This window comes from Trichomonas vaginalis, chromosome V (assembly GCF_026262505.1).
Source record: "Trichomonas vaginalis G3 chromosome V, whole genome shotgun sequence".
Classification (NCBI taxonomy): domain Eukaryota; phylum Parabasalia; order Trichomonadida; family Trichomonadidae; genus Trichomonas; species Trichomonas vaginalis.
The window spans coordinates 8,197,499-8,220,984 of record NC_067207.1 but is presented as its reverse complement, the minus strand read 5'-3'; the positions used below and the strand labels follow the sequence as shown (position 1 = coordinate 8,220,984).

General features: G+C 36.8%; 4 protein-coding genes across 4 annotated transcripts, besides 10 other annotated features; 2 read left to right on the top strand and 2 right to left on the bottom strand.

Annotated features, from left to right (window-relative positions):
- Positions 1-375: part of a mobile genetic element that runs on past the window's edge.
- Positions 374-1,095: a mobile genetic element.
- Positions 1,068-1,095: a terminal%2Cinverted (terminal inverted repeat of Mariner transposon ID:TVAGG3_0299120).
- A 603-nt stretch (positions 1,096-1,698) lies between these two features.
- On the bottom strand, positions 1,699-4,023 carry TVAGG3_0299110 (WD repeat-containing protein 11 family; the record flags this gene model as incomplete). Its single annotated transcript, XM_051229463.1, has 1 exon — positions 1,699-4,023. One exon carries the CDS (start codon positions 4,021-4,023, stop codon positions 1,699-1,701), a length of 2,325 nt encoding a protein of 774 aa, XP_051099193.1.
- Positions 4,024-7,073: 3,050 nt separating this feature from the next.
- Positions 7,074-11,889: a mobile genetic element.
- On the top strand, positions 7,266-8,120 carry TVAGG3_0299100 (protein of unknown function, DUF4106 family; the record flags this gene model as incomplete). Its single annotated transcript, XM_051229462.1, has 1 exon — positions 7,266-8,120. The coding sequence occupies one exon, from the start codon at positions 7,266-7,268 to the stop codon at positions 8,118-8,120; it is 855 nt and encodes a 284-aa protein (XP_051099192.1).
- An 89-nt stretch (positions 11,890-11,978) lies between the features above and the next one.
- On the top strand, positions 11,979-12,790 carry TVAGG3_0299080 (uncharacterized protein; the record flags this gene model as incomplete). Its single annotated transcript, XM_051229461.1, has 1 exon — positions 11,979-12,790. A coding segment is annotated over one exon (812 nt), but the record flags the coding sequence as incomplete, so codon positions are not given.
- A 1,003-nt stretch (positions 12,791-13,793) lies between these two features.
- Positions 13,794-13,821: a terminal%2Cinverted (terminal inverted repeat of Mariner transposon ID:TVAGG3_0299070).
- Positions 13,794-14,379: a mobile genetic element.
- Positions 14,380-15,356: a mobile genetic element.
- Positions 15,355-16,076: a mobile genetic element.
- Positions 16,049-16,076: a terminal%2Cinverted (terminal inverted repeat of Mariner transposon ID:TVAGG3_0299050).
- A 601-nt stretch (positions 16,077-16,677) lies between these two features.
- On the bottom strand, positions 16,678-19,002 carry TVAGG3_0299040 (WD repeat-containing protein 11 family; the record flags this gene model as incomplete). The annotated part of the gene is made up of 1 exon (XM_051229460.1): positions 16,678-19,002. The coding sequence occupies one exon, from the start codon at positions 19,000-19,002 to the stop codon at positions 16,678-16,680; it is 2,325 nt and encodes a 774-aa protein (XP_051099190.1).
- A 3,052-nt stretch (positions 19,003-22,054) lies between these two features.
- Positions 22,055-23,486: part of a mobile genetic element that runs on past the window's edge.

Sequence of the window (23,486 nt, the reverse complement as noted above, 5' to 3'; positions counted from 1 at the left end):
ACCAGAATCAGTGCCTAGGGGACTCTAGTGATCTATATAAATCTGAGAAACTTTGAGGAAATTGTTCGACATTTCCTCAAAGTTTCTCAGCAATTTAGCGAGGAATGTTCGTTATCGTGTAGATATTTATAATATATACATGATAACAAACATTCCCCGCTAAAAGATGTAAAATCTTATAAGAAATGATTGCAAAAGAATAACAAATTGCAACAAATTTTATATGAAACTGAACCTTATGAGGTAGTGATTCAAGATCACCGCCTCATAAGATTCAGTTTCAATCTCAAGTATCTCAAAAGTAAGGCTCTATTTTTTGCCATGTAAAGTGTCACTTTACTGTCAAACCGTTTTTATCGTTTTCGTTTACAACATTTTCATCCTTCGGGATCCATATGATTTTGGCTTCTGTTGCATATTGAAACCAAGACTCGTCCCCTGTTACTAAAAAGCGAAACTTCTTGGATTGATACGCACCCAATATAGAGAGGAGCTCTTTCGAAGATTGGACTCTAGATTTTTTTTGAACTGAATTAAGGTTGTGCGGAACCCAACGTGTATACGCTAGTTTGTAGTTCAAATAATTGTGCAGATAATAACTGACTGTTGTACGTGGTATCTTTGTCATCTCCTCTATCCTTCTAAGTGATGCTCTTGGGTCTTCATCTAGCGCTTGAAGAATTGCTTTGATTTTTCTTTGATCCGGCGATTTTTTGTCAATTTTTATGATGGGCGCCTTTTTGTTCATGAAGTGATACATCCTAACATGATACGTTACAGTGGAATAGCTAGGAGCATCCATACCGAAGCATTTTACCAATGTCTCGTAGATTTTTTTACAGTCTTTGCATTTTTTGCAAGAGCGAGGATGTTTTCTTTATGATTCATTAAAAAAATGAAAAAAATCCCGCCAAAATTTCCCGCGAAACCGCCTCTTGTCTCAAAATTCATTTTATATCCCGGCATGGCGCCAAAATACAACATACTCATCATATACATATATTCATATTTTTTATTATATATTTATAATCAGCATATATCTCCTTTAATAGTCTCATATAGAGCGCTGTGCTAAACGCACCTTTGGACACCCTATATATTATACACATGTATTGATATTACTATTTTTGTATATTTTAAGAGAAAATTATATTCTCCTAAAGTGAAAACAATTTTCCAAATTGCAGCTCCTTCAAAGATTTCTGAAGACTCAACGGTTAAAATTACAGTTTCTATCACAGATCCAGCTGGTCAAACTGCTACCTCTTTATATTAATATAATATTTATTTTGATATATTTTTTAGTTTAACTTTTTTTCTTTGATAAATATTTTATTTTATATTTTAAACCCTTTATTTTTTAATTAAATCATGTCTTGTAAATCAAATTACAACATGGCAAACTTTTGATTCGATATATATAGTTTACGTAACAAGTGATAGCTCCATTAGAAAGCTGAGTTTTGAAAATTACAATACATAGCATATCATTTCCAGACTTTCCCACTTTATTTTTTTTTTATTTTTTTTTAAAATGTTTCGTAATTTCAGGATGCTTTTCCCCTTTAACTTTGTTAAATGCGTAATTTTTTTCTATCTGACAACTGGCTTGAAAGATCATTGAAAATGCGATATAAACAATTTCATTTTTTTTCGACTTTTTTTTATAAATAAAGAAAATAAAATATACAAATAAAATTATTTCTTAATTATTTTGTCATATTTGACAATTATATCCTGTCTCAAAGTATCCAAATCCGCAAACTGTGTTGCGTATCTCGAAGTGTCTTCGTCGTACGGCTTAATTACATCAGCCCTATCCAAGAACATCATCAAATGAAACGCGAGAGCTTTGTATTTTATCTGCATCAAAATTGCCAAAGCAGGATGGAAATCTCTTATTGATATGAACAGCAACAAAGCGTTCATTGCATTTCCAGTATCCAAGAAGTGGTGGGCGGCTCTTCTCAACAAACTCTTCGACTCATTCGAAAACTCTTCCAATTTGCAGACTTCGACAGAATCTTCCCATCTTCCGTTGTCCTGAAGATATCTTGCGGCAGAAAGATTAGCGCCAGCTAAATGCATCAATATACAGCCTTCTATAAATCTGTGCTGTGCAAAAAGTGGAACAGCGGTTGTTATCAAAAATTCTGTCACGTTTTGTGGCAAAATTTTATCTTCGTAACCGAGAAGCAACGCCGAACAAATGCTTGCCACTATTGTGAACTCGCTTTTGTTGGAGAGACTCTTGAAAACTTCGACAGCTCCTCTTCTATCACCCATTCTGAACTTGAACAACAAGTTGAAAATGGCAGAAATCGGAGTATCTGCAGGAGAAAACAGAGAAGATTGAATCCTCAACGCGGAAACAACTTCTTCTTTCCCTCCAAACATGGAATGCCGTGCTTGCAACCTCGGACCTCCCAAACTACGTGAAACACACTTCCAAATAATGGAATCAGTTGGAAATCCATGGTCATTAGCTATCTCAGCTATTTGAAGTGCTTCTGACCATGTTCCTGTAGTAGGATTCGTTAATAATTGCTCACCCATAAGCTCTAACCGTTGCTGGGCGGTTTTTAGCGGTTTTAAGAGGGCAGGTGAAGTGATTCTTTTTACAGATCTCCAGTCTCTTGCAATAACGAATTTCACGGCTTCGTCATTGAGCGGGGAGACGAGGACGAGTCCATTTCCTGTTACAGCGAATGAGGAAACAGAAAAAGGACAACTTTCCACTTTTTCAAGTGAAAAACCAAATTTTCCGTCTCTCGCGTGTACGTACAATCCGCTGGATGATCTCTCGAACTCTATCCTGTCTATGTCGATGAAAGGAGAGTATGTTTGCTTCGATGTACCGAAAGCAAAGTCGTAAAACATAATTACGCCGTCTGTGTCAGCAGTTATGATGCAATCGCCTTTCCAAGCAAGACAAGTTGTCCTGGAGTTCTCCCGTGAGTTACGCAGCCTCAGAACAGGCATCTGTGCTATGCCGTTCTTGTATGTGTAGACTTGGATTTCTCCGGTAGATAATAATACGGCGAAATTGGGAGTATCGCCTTGGAAACATGTTGCTGGTATTCTGGATACTTGGACTGCAACAGCGGTGATGGATGTTTGAAGAGTCATCGGCTTTTGTTTGACATCATAAAAAATACCAAGGTCGTATTTGCCGTGGACGAAAACGCCGAGCTCCTCTGAACATATTAGGTCTGTGGCAGGGCCAAGGCGAGTGTGGATTGGAATAACTTGGCGCTTGGGAAGATTTATTGATCCACACTCGGTTTTTGAGTACCACAGAAGGACATCTTTGGTAAGGAACTTGATCTTTTCAATGGATGTGCTGGATGCAAGGTAGTTCTGTGTGTATTTCCCTTCTGAAACGTCTGCGAAAATTATCTTTCCGGTTGGAGTGCCGAAAGCAAGGATTCCGTCGTAGAAATCGTAACAGGTTGGTATCTGTGGTATAATTTGAGACTGCGCGATGACGTAAGGTATATCATCTTTTATGGCAAACATAACTAAGCCATTTGATGGAGAGAACGCGATGTATCGCTCGGGAAGTGCACGGTTACATGCAGCGGATAGTGGTAAATACTTCGATTTTAAGTCAAACAGCTCTCTTTTCAATTTTATTGTTCCTGATTTTGTAAAAATGTAGTCTTCGTTACAGATATAGATACTGAGTGACGAGTCTTGACCATAAACTGTAATTTCGTTGTCATTTGTTAAAGAAGGAAGCAGTTTATGGAAAGATGATTGGGATGATTCATCGATTACAAGATTTCGGCCAGATTTGGTCGCTATGTTAAACGTAAGTATTTTTCCTTCAAGCATAATTAATAAAATATTACTAATATGGGGATGATGTTGAATTTCTACGATTTTTTCTGATTTATCTAAAGTATGGGATTGAGATTGAGATGTTGGAGCCTGCTTGGCATTCTTTGACGTGATAATTGTAAAGGATGGACCATTAGAATATAGAATTGCAGTGAATATATCTGAACTATTAACAGCCATCCTTGTATATGTACCAGGAACATCTATCTTCCAAAGTATTCGTGAGTTTTTCGCTTGATCTTCAGCTTCATACGGCCAAAAATCGATACTATAAATTGTATTTGGTTCTGCAAAGCCTAAAACGATTTTACGGGACCATTGAAGCTCCGATACATACTGAGCTTCAGATACTTGACGAGTGATTCCGAGTGTAAGACCTGATTCACAATCCCATAACAAAACTCTTCCGCAATCGTCTGAAATTGCAAGATAAGGTAGCTCATAGTGGAATTTAAGGCAAGTTATGTTAGAATTTAGAATTTCAATGGATCATAAGAAAGAAATATCATTTTTAGTAGTTTTATAGAGATAAATTGTGCCTTTACCGGCTAATGCAAGTAGCCCACATGCTTCCCAGTCCATGCTCCCTGTGTTGAACACTTTACTAGGTGGACAAAGTGAAGCAAATCGTATCTTAGCTTTATTAAAAGGATTCGCTTGCATTTTTTTTATAAATTGATATCGTCAAAAATTTTAATTCTACAATGTTTTAAATATATTAATATTTAGTTGTACAGAATCAAATCACATCTACTTGAAAAAAAAAAGGTAGTGGGGCTTCCAGGCGCGTTGCGCCCTCTAGCCCCGAAGATGTTTAGTATAAAACCGCTTTTTAACTTCACTTAAAATGCCACGTAAGCTACGTAAGAATATACGTAAGAGGAAGGGAGCATTGAAACATCCAATAGTAAAACTGACACCACAACAACAGTTGCAACAACAAATGCTGAATGACCCCACTATGTTGCAACAAATGTCAAGCAACCCTATGCTTTTAAACCGAGTTATTGGTGCACAGAGTGGAGGTTTAAGAGCGGCACTTTTAGCGAAAATGGCAGGCTATGGTGGAGCTGCAGACGGAACAGCTTATAACCCTCAAAGTCAAATGAATTTGAGTTCACTCAAAAATCAAATAACAGATGTCAAAAAGTCAAACATAGACATACAGAAACAAATAAGTGAAAACGAAAAGAAACTAGAATATGACAGACACACAAAGAAACTCAATGAGTTAAACGTAGAGAAAAAGAAGAAAGAAGAACAACTGAAAGAACTAAGTACAGAGGAATATGCGAAAAAAGTGTCAGAAAAAGCAGCAGAAGTAGCAAAAATGGAACAAGATGTTATAAATTTGAAAAACCATACTACTCAATATAAAGTACTGAAAGATGAAGAAATAAAACAAAAAGCCCTGAAGACATATATGGATAGCGATGAGTATAAAAAAAAGTTGAAGCAAATGTAAAGGCAGAAAAACTTTTACAGTTGCAAAACCAAACCGTACAGTATGAAAACTTAGCACAAGAAAGTAAAAATAACGACGCAGCCATGCAAAAGGCAATGAAAAGCGCAGAATATATAAAAGCTAATAATGACTGGTTAGACGCCCAAGCCAACGCTAAAGCAGCCCAACTTATAGGGTCAATAAGGACAAAAATACAAGCGGATGAAGACAGTTCAAATGAAGCTTTAACGAATGCTGACTTTAAGAACGCCTTCGAAGCTCTTCATAGTAAGGTGAAACTAGTGAACGACTTCTCATCTGGAAAGAAACTGAAGTCTGAAGGTTTCGACAAAGAGTTAAAAGAAGTAGCACAAAATATGACGAAAATAACAGATGCAGCAACGAGACAGGCAGTTCAAAGTGCCCATGACGCCGTTAGAACAGCTGTTGTGGAAAGTCAAGAAAAAGAGTTACAACAGACCAAAAGAGACCTAGTAAATGCTTTCTTAAGAACGAAAAGTCAGGTAGGACATTATGCTGCAGATGGAACATATGTGCCAGCTGGTGGAACTTATATACCAGCTGGTGGAACTTATATACTAGCTAGTGGAACTTATATACCACCAAACCCTCCAAGAGAAGCACCTGCACCAGGACTACCTAAAACATTTACATCGTCACATGGACACAGACACAGGCATGCACCAAAACCAACACAACAACCAACAGTTCAAAATCCAGCACCACAACAACAACAACAACCAGCACAACAACCACCTCCACAACCAGCACAGCAACCAACAGTTCAAAACCCTGCACAACAACCACCTCCACAACCAGCACAGCAACCAACAGTTCAAAACCCTGCACAACAACCACCTCCACAACCAGCACAACAACCACAAACAGAGCAAGGACATAAAAGAAGTAGAGAACAAGGAAACCAAGATTTCTTAAAAATGCTTAAGGAAGAATATGGTTACCCAGATACTCTTGACTTTAGTGACAGATATAAAGAAGCTATTAGAAAGTTCAAGGAAGGAAATACAGACCCGAACCTATTTAGCTTTATGGTTCAGCACCAAATGGGATATAATTTCAAACCTGGAAAATACAAGCTCGCTAAGGGATATGATTTAATAGCATATCATCCAAATGACATGAACGAATTTACTCCGAGATATTTGGTGTCAGAGCTAAATGACAATTCAACTCTCTTCATGAAACGCGTAAAAAATAGAGACGGAACGAAAGAAGAAAGGTTTATGAGTCCGGATGACTTAGATAGGGAACTTTTTAAAAACGGTCTCGGAATATATGAAATGCCAGCAGATGAGTACAAGAAACTCAACAGGAAGAAGTTCAGATACAACCAGACATGGAAGAAATAGTTCAGCAACAACAGCTAGAAGAGCCTGAAGGAAACGAACAAGTCCCTCCTTTGGAAACTAACCTCACAGAACTAGATGAAGATTTGGAACAGCCGAAAAATCTTGACCCTCAACAAGAGTATGAGGTGAATATGGAATCTTTCCAAGAGTCTAAAAAAAATTCGGCTGACATAGTAGAAGAATATCGAAAAATGTTTGCCGACATACAAAAGACTCCAACATCAGATGAAAATATTCAGCATAGAATGGAAGTACTGAAAGATAATGTACGCAAATACAACAATCCTTTTTACTTACGACCATATAACGTTCAATCTTTGGCTGAACTCGGTGAAAATAAAAGGTTAAATTTCAACAAAACATATAGAAATGAAACATTGTTTAAAGTTCATTCAGAACCTAACCAATATGGAAACAAACCTACTTTTGTTTCTGCAGACTATGGAACTACAATGAGATGGGGTCATAAAGCTAATCCGGATAGGTGGTTCATAAACTTACAACCACAATTCCAAGAAGTTGTAGACGCAATGGAAGTGAATGGTGAACCAGATATAGCTGGTATTTTCAGCGCGGCTTTAATGCCATTGAAAGATATGAAAGATGCAGATATTTTGAACCAGTATGAAATGAACATGGCTGATGGAAATATAACACCTGACGTTCTAAAACATTTATCTCAAAGAACTACACAGAACCATAGAGATGGTATATTTGGTGAAGAGTTTAGAAAGACAGTTAGGGAGAGAGAAGGAAGAGAACCTATTGTACATGACCTTGCAAACGAAAGTTTACAAAATGTCATAAAAACTTACTTTGCAGACAATGAACCGAGAAGGGATGAATATTTAAGAAAACTCAAATGGACAGTACCAAATGAAATGTTAGTATTGAAAAACATGTTCCTTGACAAAATAAAACCAACTACAGAAATAAATGACGAAAGACTGAAACATTGGGTAAAAGCTTTCCCATTCACAAAAGATATTATTGGTAACATGGAAAGAAAACCAGAATGGCTACAAAAACATATATTTGGAAACGAGCTTATTCCATATGGACAAGCTCTGTTTGAAGAGCTTGAACCGGAAACTCAGGAAAGAGTCATGCAAACAATACGCGAAGACTCAAATACAAACTATGACAAAATCTTTCTAGGATATAGGTTACCTGAGATGGGCGACCAGAGCCCAAAGGCAAAAAGGACATGGGAAATTTACAACATACTAGGTGAACATGAGGCAAAGATGCAACAACTTGAAGCAGAGGGCAAGTTACCAAAAGCGACACCAAAGAAGAAGAGAAGAGTAGAACAAAGTGAAAGTAGTGAAGAAGTAACTTCATCTAGTGAAAGTAGTGGCAATGAAGGAAAAAGAAGAGTTAAAAACTCAGTCAGGAAGAAAGTAAAGCTTGGTCCGAGTGGGTTCTATTATGACATATAAATCCAACTATTCTATATTTTTACCCATATGAAATGTACGCCGCTCAGAATATAACGCCAACAGTTTTGGATGCCATGAATGGAAATGTTTCCGAATGGTATAACGAATGCGACAATGCCATTAGAAGGTCAGAAATAGTTCCTGGAACTTACGAATATACAACTGCTGTTTCTTATGGAAACGTAGGTGAGTTTGGAGAAGGTTCTTCAACAACAGTAGATATTGCTTGCGACAGGTTTCATATTATTTCTATTGACAACTCTTTCTTATACGTGGAACAAGACATTGAAATAAAACCTTCTGCCAAGTTGTCTGAAAAGAAAGGTTGCAATGGAATTTTCTATGTCGGATACCAATATGCTCCAGAAGTTTTCATGGGATATAAGATATATTCTAACTCTGACTTAGTTCAAACAGTAACATGGGCAAACTATGAATGGTTCGCTTTAAGAAACTCAGTACAACCACAAGCTAGAGAACAAACAGACCAGTATGCAACTATTGAGAAAATAAGAAGACTTGACCCTAACGTTCCAGGAGTTTATGTTAACCTTTCTGGTTCAGATGGAACTGCTGCCACTAAAGTAAAACTGAAACTTAGAGTTCCTTTGTCATCTTTCCTCATCTTCAGGTTTTTAAGATACTTGCCAAACTGGGCAGGAAAAATTTCTATCGAACTTACTCCAAGCAAAAATAACTTAGTCATTGCACCAACACAAGACCCATTCACTCTTACAGACGTAAAGGGAACAAATAAAACGTCATTCGCCGAATTTTGCAAAGACAAAGTTGACTTAGACTTTGGTTTCTCAAACCTCAACACTGAAGTAAACTATTATTTCAATGCTGCTGGAGATGCTTGGGACCCAGTTAAGTTCACATGCGAAAAATTTGAATGCAAGAGAATAGAAAGCAGACTTGCAGTCTATATGTTGGACCCAGATATTTCAAATGCTTTAGCTGCCAAATATATTGCAGTTCCACTTATGTTCCCTATACACCAAATATCTGTCAAAGACTTTGCAGGTGAAGTTGGAAACCAAAGTGCTGACCCAGGTGCAAGAACAGATATTGCCTTAACAACTGCAATGAAACATGCAGATACTATGTTTGTTCTTTTCAGACGAACTATAAATGACTATTCTTGTTTCTACAACCCTGGTATTAAATATCATATAAACATAGATGGCAAATATTATCCAAGAGAAGAATATTCTACAGTTGAGGATATGAGGTCATACAACTTGACATTAGATGCTATGAACTTTAACAACAACTTCACAACAACCATTAACCCTGAAATGCAAAGTTCTATTATGCCATATGTGAAAGTATGGACCCATACAGGAGGTCAAAAAACTCAATATACAAATGGAGACCGTTCAAACTTTTGGCTTGGCATTCCATTTGCTGACTCAGAAGACTTTATGGGTGGTATTTCAACTGTTGGTACAGTTCAAATACAATATACTGGTGACAGAGACGGTCCAGATGAATTGAAAGCAAAGAAGTTTACAAAACCAATAGCACTTTTCACGGAAGATGCTCTTTTGAAAATTCGTTCGATGAAACCTGCTGGGGCTCCTCAGATTGGCATAACGACAGCTTCCATCGAGCAGATTTTGGCAGCAGGTCAGTAAGTTGTTCTTGAACTGACTTCTCTCCGTCAAATATTGACAGTACGCCAGTTTTGACATAATATTGTATTATAAACTTTCCTTTAGAAATATCTGTAAGTTTTGAAGTTATATTTTTGTCTGCTTCAAGAACTTTCACCATTTCAGTTATACCAACTTTCTTTGCTTTATGAAAATATTTAGGTTCAGCAAAGACTGCTATTCTATAACATTTTCCATTGTTTGTGTAAAGAACTATTCTGTCAATGTATTTGTATTGTTTGTGTGTGTAAACTTTGTTTTGCTTCAATTCGAAGAGATATCTGAATACGTCCATCTTTTTATTCTAAGTAAAATGTCATTTCCGAAAAATAGAAGTGTAAGTGTTTCAAAAGGTTTAATGGCGGTGGCAGATGTGAAGTTAAATTCACCAACTCAAACAAACAGTCAAAGTGTTGTTGTCAATGTCAAAGACAGAGATGTTGAAGTGGGGAAACCATACGAAGACGAAGATGGTATAACAATAGTTCCTGTAAAAGAACAACCAACATATCCTGAAGTTAGCAGAGACTTAAGTTCTGTTGCAGATATTCGAAACGACTACCAACAACTGAAAGACAAACTTAAAACTCAGGAGAAGATTTGTCAAGCTTTAAGTATAATGTTAAACTTGGTCGAACACAACCCTGTAAAAGTGAACTCATATGTCATTGCACCTCATGAAGTTTTGAAAGAACTATTGAAACTTTTGACAGAGGCAGACGATATAAACATCAAAGAAATAGAACCCGACATTAGTTGCTGTGGTGTTTCATATAATGTCATTGACAAGATATACGTTATGAAAGGAGGTGAAACGTTGAACTTAAAATATAGTTTCCCAGACGTTATAAAAATATTTGACGACCACAACATTTCATTAAAATTTATTTGCTAAGTAAATGGCAGAAGACATAATGGTTTATACTATTACGACTAAAAACCCTGAGTCATATAATTCTATAACAACAAACTTACAAAGTCCTCAAGGACGATATTGTAAACTAACCTTAAACACAATGACGACTAAAGCCTGTTTTGCTCTTTTGACACCAGAAGACTTTATTGTTGTGAATGGTAAAAAATACTCCTTTGAAGATACTTACTCAGATATACCACCAACAGGTTTTGTTGACTTATTTAATACTTTAAGGACGGGTGTAACATGTGCTGCAACTAGAGCAGGTTTCATTATGTTTGATGTCCGACTGAGTTTACTATAAACGATATGAGTTATAATACAAAACTTATATCTGGTTTTTACTACCAACAGTTTCCTATAACAGGAAAAGGTGTCATACAAGGAATGTCTGTTCCATTGACTTTAAGCACACCAATCTTATATATTGTTTCAAACTTAGGTTCAAAGTGTTATTCGAATGTCGACAGAAACTATTATGACCAAAAGATACTTATGCGTATAAACAATACTTTCTCTGCTGGTTTGCCTATTGTTCATTCGAATGCAGAGTTTTCAGCTTTAGTAAACTCAAACACTTTAGCAAACATAAACTTAACCTTAGTTGACGCAAACTTTGTTCCTGTAAAACTTTTATGTCCTATGTATTTGTCAATGACGGCAGAAAGTTTCGAATTGGAAGATGCAACTGGTGAAAGTATTGTATTACAAGAACAACTTCAACAACAAATAGCTCAAGAACAACAAATGCAACAAATGGAACAAATGGAACAACAAGCTCAAGAATAAAAAAATATTTTTTTTTATTTTTATAAAAAAATGTACAGAATAGATGTTTCAGATTTTTATGACTTCCAAGCATTCAGAAATATGTGTCCATTTCGAGACTATAACAAAGCAGTCGAGAATTTGAAACGTTTAGTCATTTATGTTGACTCTGCCCCAGAATGTTATGTCATGAAAGAATGGGATGTTGTCTTTAACAAACCAAGAGCAACAATAGTGTCTGAACAAGAATGTAGACAGAAACTTAAGAAAATAAAAGTTGTACAAGTTGGAAGGAAGATGTTAGATGCTTGGGATATCTTATTGTCAAAGTTAGAAGATTTTTCAGTTCGAGGTATAAAGTTCTATACACCATCTCCAAACTTCTATTCTATCTTCACTGGATATAAATACGAACAAGTAGAATGGACTTTCAAAGTTAACGCTCCAGAGGATCATAATAAGACAAAGTTACTTGTTGTTGTTGAGTTCGCCGCCAATCATACATCCGAGTTAGGTACCGGCAATGTTACATATTCTGACACACTCTCCACACCAGTTATCGATAGAGTTCTTTACAACGATGGCAACGAAGTAATTTCAGGCAATTTATACTCAGCCAAAATCATACTCAAAAGTAACTTAACAATTACAAAGACATATTATCTCTTTGCAACAGAAAGCAACGCTTCCAGCGCCTCTGTCACTAGCGTCAAAACATCACAAAATGTTAGCACTGCAACAGCCGTAGCAAGCACGAACAAGACAGAATGGACTTTCAAAGTTAACGCTCCAGAGGATCATAATAAGACAAAGTTACTTGTTGTTGTTGAGTTCGCCGCCAATCATACATCCGAGTTAGGTACCGGCAATGTTACATATTCTGACACACTCTCCACACCAGTTATCGATAGAGTTCTTTACAACGATGGCAACGAAGTAATTTCAGGCAATTTATACTCAGCCAAAATCATACTCAAAAGTAACTTAACAATTACAAAGACATATTATCTCTTTGCAACAGAAAGCAACGCTTCCAGCGCCTCTGTCACTAGCGTCAAAACATCACAAAATGTTAGCACTGCAACAGCCGTAGCAAGCACGAACAAGACAGAATGGACTTTCAAAGTTAACGCTCCAGAGGATCATAATAAGACAAAGTTACTTGTTGTTGTTGAGTTCGCCGCCAATCATACATCCGAGTTAGGTACCGGCAATGTTACATATTCTGACACACTCTCCACACCAGTTATCGATAGAGTTCTTTACAACGATGGCAACGAAGTAATTTCAGGCAATTTATACTCAGCCAAAATCATACTCAAAAGTAACTTAACAATTACAAAGACATATTATCTCTTTGCAACAGAAAGCAACGCTTCCAGCGCCTCTGTCACTAGCGTCAAAACATCACAAAATGTTAGCACTGCAACAGCCGTAGCAAGCACGAACAAGACAGAATGGACTTTCAAAGTTAACGCTCCAGAGGATCATAATAAGACAAAGTTACTTGTTGTTGTTGAGTTCGCCGCCAATCATACATCCGAGTTAGGTACCGGCAATGTTACATATTCTCTTGGAAGTCTCCATATTTATCTGCGCCAACTGTTGTTGCTGAAAATCATACAGGACCATTCAAGGCCGGTGAATATATTCCAGTTAAAGTTACATTACAACACTTTGAGGCAAAGACAGGAAACTTCCAATATAGATTCTATGCAGATCAGAAATGGATAGATCTCCCAGACGACAATGTAACTGAAGTAGAAACCCCATCTGCAATTAAGAAATTACATGCCGACGAAGGCAAAACATATCTACTCAACATTCCAGCTCCAAAGTATGAAGATATCAAAGAAGATGGGAAAGTTAAACTTCAAATTAGGTTAGCTGGATCCAAAGATCAAGCTCAATCCAATATCATTGAAACAGAGGTTTCACTTCAGAAACAACAATACGTTGCACCAAGCCCTGATGATTCCAAGCCAACTCCAACACCTGAAAATAGTGGACTTACTGGTGGACAGAAGGCTGGTATTGTTATTGGCGTTCTTCTTGCTGTTATCCTTATTATTCTCATCATCTACTTCGTTTTCTGCAGGAAACCATCTAAAGATAAATCATCATCTGATATCCAAGATGATTCCGGCTCCGGTGTTAATGTGTAATTTAATTTAATTAAGGATGTCAATTTGGAAGAAAAGTGAGAAAATTCCTAAAATGCTAAAAATGAATTTTCCAAACGTACTTTTTTATCTCATTTTTTTGATTTTGAAAAAAATTTGGAGAGAAGAACTCTTCGTTTTTGAATTTTGTCACGATGGTTTTAAAGTATAGGGTGTCCAAAGGTGTGTTTAGCACAAACCTGAATACTGCGAATAGAAATAAACAAGTTACATATATATAAAGTTTATTTAAATATAATCACCATTGGATTCAATCACGCGTTCGCAGCGATCGATCCAGGCTTGAAAGACACGCTTTAAATCATCATGAGAAAATTGCTCAAATTGCTCTCTTACAAAATTTTCAAGATCATCTGGACTCGCGAATTCGCGTCCTTCAGCTCTCTTTTTTAGCGTGCCGAATAAATAAAAGTCAGAGGGTGCAATATCAGGTGAATAAATTGGGTTTGGAACAACTTTGACATTGTTTTCCACCAAGTAATTCATTACCTTATGACTTTTGTGAACTCTTGAATTATCAAAATGAATTGCAAACTTTTGTTTTTGTTGTTTGGATTTCTCAAACTCATCAGAATTGATAATTTGAGTAAGAACATTGTCAATTAGATACTGAGCATTCATCGTATTAGGTTTTTGAAGAATATCAATTGCGATGATGTCATTTACGCCCCAAAAAACCGACAACATCATCATTGGTGTGTCAATTTTTTTCTTCGGGAATGTTTGCGGATTTTTCTCGTAAACGAAAAAGGGGATTTGACGGAGTCAAATCCCCGCTCGCAAAAAGTGGACTTTACATGTCAAATTTTATATGCATGTAATGTCCACTTTTATGAGTTTTAGGAAGGAATTGGAAGCCATGAGTTACTGACATTTCATCAGTATCTCATAGCCTCCAATTCCTTCTTAAAATGGGAGAAACTTTGTCCGAATAGTTTAACATTCGGACAAAGTTTCTCCCATTTTAAGAAGGAATTGGAGGGTAAGAGATATACCATATGAATGTATATCTCTTACCCTCCAATTCCTTCTAGAAAGTGTCCAAACTTTGGGTTAATTGCAAACTATTAACCCAAAGTTTGGACACTTTCAAGTGGAGATGGAAGGCTTTGGGGTATATATTAATACAATATACCTCAAAGCCTTCCATCTCCACTACAAATGGGAGAAACTTTGTCCGAATAGTTTAACATTCGGACAAAGTTTCTCCCATCTTTCAATGTAATTGCTACCTGTGAGGTACTGACTTGAAGTCAGTGCTTCACAGGTAGCAATATCCAAAAATTTAAAAACATTTTATCAGTTCGTTAAAGAACTAGAGCCTCCTAGGTACTGAACCAGAATCAGTGCCTAGGGGACTCTAGTGATCTATATAAATCTGAGAAACTTTGAGGAAATTGTTCGACATTTCCTCAAAGTTTCTCAGCAATTTAGCGAGGAATGTTCGTTATCGTGTAGATATTTATAATATATACATGATAACAAACATTCTCCGCTAAAAGATGTAAAATCTTATAAGAAATGATTGCAAAAGAATAACAAATTGCAACAAATTTTATATGAAACTGAACCTTATGAGGTAGTGATTCAAGATCACCGCCTCATAAGATTCAGTTTCAATCTCAAGTATCTCAAAAGTAAGGCTCTATTTTTTGCCATGTAAAGTGTCACTTTACTGTCAAACCGTTTTTATCGTTTTCGTTTACAACATTTTCATCCTTCGGGATCCATATGATTTTGGCTTCTGTTGCATATTGAAACCAAGACTCGTCCCCTGTTACTAAAAAGCGAAACTTCTTGGATTGATACGCACCCAATATAGAGAGGAGCTCTTTCGAAGATTGGACTCTAGATTTTTTTTGAACTGAATTAAGGTTGTGCGGAACCCAACGTGTATACGCTAGTTTGTAGTTCAAATAATTGTGCAGATAATAACTGACTGTTGTACGTGGTATCTTTGTCATCTCCTCTATCCTTCTAAGTGATGCTCTTGGGTCTTCATCTAGCGCTTGAAGAATTGCTTTGATTTTTCTTTGATCCGGCGATTTTTTGTCAATTTTTATGATGGGCGCCTTTTTGTTCATGAAGTGATACATCCTAACATGATACGTTACAGTGGAATAGCTAGGAGCATCCATACCGAAGCATTTTACCAATGTCTCGTAGATTTTTTTACAGTCTTTGCATTTTTTGCAAGAGCGAGGATGTTTTCTTTATGATTCATTAAAAAAATGAAAAAAATCCCGCCAAAATTTCCCGCGAAACCGCCTCTTGTCTCAAAATTCATTTTATATCCCGGCATGGCGCCAAAATACAACATACTCATCATATACATATATTCATATTTTTTATTATATATTTATAATCAGCATATATCTCCTTTAATAGTCTCATATAGAGCGCTGTGCTAAACGCACCTTTGGACACCCTATATATTATACACATGTATTGATATTACTATTTTTGTATATTTTAAGAGAAAATTATATTCTCCTAAAGTGAAAACAATTTTCCAAATTGCAGCTCCTTCAAAGATTTCTGAAGACTCAACGGTTAAAATTACAGTTTCTATCACAGATCCAGCTGGTCAAACTGCTACCTCTTTATATTAATATAATATTTATTTTGATATATTTTTTAGTTTAACTTTTTTTCTTTGATAAATATTTTATTTTATATTTTAAACCCTTTATTTTTTAATTAAATCATGTCTTGTAAATCAAATTACAACATGGCAAACTTTTGATTCGATATATATAGTTTACGTAACAAGTGATAGCTCCATTAGAAAGCTGAGTTTTGAAAATTACAATACATAGCATATCATTTCCAGACTTTCCCACTTTATTTTTTTTTATTTTTTTTTAAAATGTTTCGTAATTTCAGGATGCTTTTCCCCTTTAACTTTGTTAAATGCGTAATTTTTTTCTATCTGACAACTGGCTTGAAAGATCATTGAAAATGCGATATAAACAATTTCATTTTTTTTCGACTTTTTTTTATAAATAAAGAAAATAAATATACAAATAAAATTATTTCTTAATTATTTTGTCATATTTGACAATTATATCCTGTCTCAAAGTATCCAAATCCGCAAACTGTGTTGCGTATCTCGAAGTGTCTTCGTCGTACGGCTTAATTACATCAGCCCTATCCAAGAACATCATCAAATGAAACGCGAGAGCTTTGTATTTTATCTGCATCAAAATTGCCAAAGCAGGATGGAAATCTCTTATTGATATGAACAGCAACAAAGCGTTCATTGCATTTCCAGTATCCAAGAAGTGGTGGGCGGCTCTTCTCAACAAACTCTTCGACTCATTCGAAAACTCTTCCAATTTGCAGACTTCGACAGAATCTTCCCATCTTCCGTTGTCCTGAAGATATCTTGCGGCAGAAAGATTAGCGCCAGCTAAATGCATCAATATACAGCCTTCTATAAATCTGTGCTGTGCAAAAAGTGGAACAGCGGTTGTTATCAAAAATTCTGTCACGTTTTGTGGCAAAATTTTATCTTCGTAACCGAGAAGCAACGCCGAACAAATGCTTGCCACTATTGTGAACTCGCTTTTGTTGGAGAGACTCTTGAAAACTTCGACAGCTCCTCTTCTATCACCCATTCTGAACTTGAACAACAAGTTGAAAATGGCAGAAATCGGAGTATCTGCAGGAGAAAACAGAGAAGATTGAATCCTCAACGCGGAAACAACTTCTTCTTTCCCTCCAAACATGGAATGCCGTGCTTGCAACCTCGGACCTCCCAAACTACGTGAAACACACTTCCAAATAATGGAATCAGTTGGAAATCCATGGTCATTAGCTATCTCAGCTATTTGAAGTGCTTCTGACCATGTTCCTGTAGTAGGATTCGTTAATAATTGCTCACCCATAAGCTCTAACCGTTGCTGGGCGGTTTTTAGCGGTTTTAAGAGGGCAGGTGAAGTGATTCTTTTTACAGATCTCCAGTCTCTTGCAATAACGAATTTCACGGCTTCGTCATTGAGCGGGGAGACGAGGACGAGTCCATTTCCTGTTACAGCGAATGAGGAAACAGAAAAAGGACAACTTTCCACTTTTTCAAGTGAAAAACCAAATTTTCCGTCTCTCGCGTGTACGTACAATCCGCTGGATGATCTCTCGAACTCTATCCTGTCTATGTCGATGAAAGGAGAGTATGTTTGCTTCGATGTACCGAAAGCAAAGTCGTAAAACATAATTACGCCGTCTGTGTCAGCAGTTATGATGCAATCGCCTTTCCAAGCAAGACAAGTTGTCCTGGAGTTCTCCCGTGAGTTACGCAGCCTCAGAACAGGCATCTGTGCTATGCCGTTCTTGTATGTGTAGACTTGGATTTCTCCGGTAGATAATAATACGGCGAAATTGGGAGTATCGCCTTGGAAACATGTTGCTGGTATTCTGGATACTTGGACTGCAACAGCGGTGATGGATGTTTGAAGAGTCATCGGCTTTTGTTTGACATCATAAAAAATACCAAGGTCGTATTTGCCGTGGACGAAAACGCCGAGCTCCTCTGAACATATTAGGTCTGTGGCAGGGCCAAGGCGAGTGTGGATTGGAATAACTTGGCGCTTGGGAAGATTTATTGATCCACACTCGGTTTTTGAGTACCACAGAAGGACATCTTTGGTAAGGAACTTGATCTTTTCAATGGATGTGCTGGATGCAAGGTAGTTCTGTGTGTATTTCCCTTCTGAAACGTCTGCGAAAATTATCTTTCCGGTTGGAGTGCCGAAAGCAAGGATTCCGTCGTAGAAATCGTAACAGGTTGGTATCTGTGGTATAATTTGAGACTGCGCGATGACGTAAGGTATATCATCTTTTATGGCAAACATAACTAAGCCATTTGATGGAGAGAACGCGATGTATCGCTCGGGAAGTGCACGGTTACATGCAGCGGATAGTGGTAAATACTTCGATTTTAAGTCAAACAGCTCTCTTTTCAATTTTATTGTTCCTGATTTTGTAAAAATGTAGTCTTCGTTACAGATATAGATACTGAGTGACGAGTCTTGACCATAAACTGTAATTTCGTTGTCATTTGTTAAAGAAGGAAGCAGTTTATGGAAAGATGATTGGGATGATTCATCGATTACAAGATTTCGGCCAGATTTGGTCGCTATGTTAAACGTAAGTATTTTTCCTTCAAGCATAATTAATAAAATATTACTAATATGGGGATGATGTTGAATTTCTACGATTTTTTCTGATTTATCTAAAGTATGGGATTGAGATTGAGATGTTGGAGCCTGCTTGGCATTCTTTGACGTGATAATTGTAAAGGATGGACCATTAGAATATAGAATTGCAGTGAATATATCTGAACTATTAACAGCCATCCTTGTATATGTACCAGGAACATCTATCTTCCAAAGTATTCGTGAGTTTTTCGCTTGATCTTCAGCTTCATACGGCCAAAAATCGATACTATAAATTGTATTTGGTTCTGCAAAGCCTAAAACGATTTTACGGGACCATTGAAGCTCCGATACATACTGAGCTTCAGATACTTGACGAGTGATTCCGAGTGTAAGACCTGATTCACAATCCCATAACAAAACTCTTCCGCAATCGTCTGAAATTGCAAGATAAGGTAGCTCATAGTGGAATTTAAGGCAAGTTATGTTAGAATTTAGAATTTCAATGGATCATAAGAAAGAAATATCATTTTTAGTAGTTTTATAGAGATAAATTGTGCCTTTACCGGCTAATGCAAGTAGCCCACATGCTTCCCAGTCCATGCTCCCTGTGTTGAACACTTTACTAGGTGGACAAAGTGAAGCAAATCGTATCTTAGCTTTATTAAAAGGATTCGCTTGCATTTTTTTTATAAATTGATATCGTCAAAAATTTTAATTCTACAATGTTTTAAATATATTAATATTTAGTTGTACAGAATCAAATCACATCTACTTGAAAAAAAAAAGGTAGTGGGGCTTCCAGGCGCGTTGCGCCCTCTAGCCCCGAAGATGTTTAGTATAAAACCGCTTTTTAACTTCACTTAAAATGCCACGTAAGCTACGTAAGAATATACGTAAGAGGAAGGGAGCATTGAAACATCCAATAGTAAAACTGACACCACAACAACAGTTGCAACAACAAATGCTGAATGACCCCACTATGTTGCAACAAATGTCAAGCAACCCTATGCTTTTAAACCGAGTTATTGGTGCACAGAGTGGAGGTTTAAGAGCGGCACTTTTAGCGAAAATGGCAGGCTATGGTGGAGCTGCAGACGGAACAGCTTATAACCCTCAAAGTCAAATGAATTTGAGTTCACTCAAAAATCAAATAACAGATGTCAAAAAGTCAAACATAGACATACAGAAACAAATAAGTGAAAACGAAAAGAAACTAGAATATGACAGACACACAAAGAAACTCAATGAGTTAAACGTAGAGAAAAAGAAGAAAGAAGAACAACTGAAAGAACTAAGTACAGAGGAATATGCGAAAAAAGTGTCAGAAAAAGCAGCAGAAGTAGCAAAAATGGAACAAGATGTTATAAATTTGAAAAACCATACTACTCAATATAAAGTACTGAAAGATGAAGAAATAAAACAAAAAGCCCTGAAGACATATATGGATAGCGATGAGTATAAAAAAGAAGTTGAAGCAAATGTAAAGGCAGAAAAACTTTTACAGTTGCAAAACCAAACCGTACAGTATGAAAACTTAGCACAAGAAAGTAAAAATAACGACGCAGCCATGCAAAAGGCAATGAAAAGCGCAGAATATATAAAAGCTAATAATGACTGGTTAGACGCCCAAGCCAACGCTAAAGCAGCCCAACTTATAGGGTCAATAAGGACAAAAATACAAGCGGATGAAGACAGTTCAAATGAAGCTTTAACGAATGCTGACTTTAAGAACGCCTTCGAAGCTCTTCATAGTAAGGTGAAACTAGTGAACGACTTCTCATCTGGAAAGAAACTGAAGTCTGAAGGTTTCGACAAAGAGTTAAAAGAAGTAGCACAAAATATGACGAAAATAACAGATGCAGCAACGAGACAGGCAGTTCAAAGTGCCCATGACGCCGTTAGAACAGCTGTTGTGGAAAGTCAAGAAAAAGAGTTACAACAGACCAAAAGAGACCTAGTAAATGCTTTCTTAAGAACGAAAAGTCAGGTAGGACATTATGCTGCAGATGGAACATATGTGCCAGCTGGTGGAACTTATATACCAGCTGGTGGAACTTATATACTAGCTAGTGGAACTTATATACCACCAAACCCTCCAAGAGAAGCACCTGCACCAGGACTACCTAAAACATTTACATCGTCACATGGACACAGACACAGGCATGCACCAAAACCAACACAACAACCAACAGTTCAAAATCCAGCACCACAACAACAACAACAACCAGCACAACAACCACCTCCACAACCAGCACAGCAACCAACAGTTCAAAACCCTGCACAACAACCACCTCCACAACCAGCACAGCAACCAACAGTTCAAAACCCTGCACAACAACCACCTCCACAACCAGCACAACAACCACAAACAGAGCAAGGACATAAAAGAAGTAGAGAACAAGGAAACCAAGATTTCTTAAAAATGCTTAAGGAAGAATATGGTTACCCAGATACTCTTGACTTTAGTGACAGATATAAAGAAGCTATTAGAAAGTTCAAGGAAGGAAATACAGACCCGAACCTATTTAGCTTTATGGTTCAGCACCAAATGGGATATAATTTCAAACCTGGAAAATACAAGCTCGCTAAGGGATATGATTTAATAGCATATCATCCAAATGACATGAACGAATTTACTCCGAGATATTTGGTGTCAGAGCTAAATGACAATTCAACTCTCTTCATGAAACGCGTAAAAAATAGAGACGGAACGAAAGAAGAAAGGTTTATGAGTCCGGATGACTTAGATAGGGAACTTTTTAAAAACGGTCTCGGAATATATGAAATGCCAGCAGATGAGGTACAAGAAACTCAACAGGAAGAAGTTCAGATACAACCAGACATGGAAGAAATAGTTCAGCAACAACAGCTAGAAGAGCCTGAAGGAAACGAACAAGTCCCTCCTTTGGAAACTAACCTCACAGAACTAGATGAAGATTTGGAACAGCCGAAAAATCTTGACCCTCAACAAGAGTATGAGGTGAATATGGAATCTTTCCAAGAGTCTAAAAAAAATTCGGCTGACATAGTAGAAGAATATCGAAAAATGTTTGCCGACATACAAAAGACTCCAACATCAGATGAAAATATTCAGCATAGAATGGAAGTACTGAAAGATAATGTACGCAAATACAACAATCCTTTTTACTTACGACCATATAACGTTCAATCTTTGGCTGAACTCGGTGAAAATAAAAGGTTAAATTTCAACAAAACATATAGAAATGAAACATTGTTTAAAGTTCATTCAGAACCTAACCAATATGGAAACAAACCTACTTTTGTTTCTGCAGACTATGGAACTACAATGAGATGGGGTCATAAAGCTAATCCGGATAGGTGGTTCATAAACTTACAACCACAATTCCAAGAAGTTGTAGACGCAATGGAAGTGAATGGTGAACCAGATATAGCTGGTATTTTCAGCGCGGCTTTAATGCCATTGAAAGATATGAAAGATGCAGATATTTTGAACCAGTATGAAATGAACATGGCTGATGGAAATATAACACCTGACGTTCTAAAACATTTATCTCAAAGAACTACACAGAACCATAGAGATGGTATATTTTGGTGAAGATTTAGAAAGACAGTTAGGGAGAGAGAAGGAAGAGAACCTATTGTACATGACCTTGCAAACGAAAGTTTACAAAATGTCATAAAAACTTACTTTGCAGACAATGAACCGAGAAGGGATGAATATTTAAGAAAACTCAAATGGACAGTACCAAATGAAATGTTAGTATTGAAAAACATGTTCCTTGACAAAATAAAACCAACTACAGAAATAAATGACGAAAGACTGAAACATTGGGTAAAAGCTTTCCCATTCACAAAAGATATTATTGGTAACATGGAAAGAAAACCAGAATGGCTACAAAAACATATATTTGGAAACGAGCTTATTCCATATGGACAAGCTCTGTTTGAAGAGCTTGAACCGGAAACTCAGGAAAGAGTCATGCAAACAATACGCGAAGACTCAAATACAAACTATGACAAAATCTTTCTAGGATATAGGTTACCTGAGATGGGCGACCAGAGCCCAAAGGCAAAAAGGACATGGGAAATTTACAACATACTAGGTGAACATGAGGCAAAGATGCAACAACTTGAAGCAGAGGGCAAGTTACCAAAAGCGACACCAAAGAAGAAGAGAAGAGTAGAACAAAGTGAAAGTAGTGAAGAAGTAACTTCATCTAGTGAAAGTAGTGGCAATGAAGGAAAAAGAAGAGTTAAAAACTCAGTCAGGAAGAAAGTAAAGCTTGGTCCGAGTGGGTTCTATTATGACATATAAATCCAACTATTCTATATTTTTACCCATATGAAATGTACGCCGCTCAGAATATAACGCCAACAGTTTTGGATGCCATGAATGGAAATGTTTCCGAATGGTATAACGAATGCGACAATGCCATTAGAAGGTCAGAAATAGTTCCTGGAACTTACGAATATACAACTGCTGTTTCTTATGGAAACGTAGGTGAGTTTGGAGAAGGTTCTTCAACAACAGTAGATATTGCTTGCGACAGGTTTCATATTATTTCTATTGACAACTCTTTCTTATACGTGGAACAAGACATTGAAATAAAACCTTCTGCCAAGTTGTCTGAAAAGAAAGGTTGCAATGGAATTTTCTATGTCGGATACCAATATGCTCCAGAAGTTTTCATGGGATATAA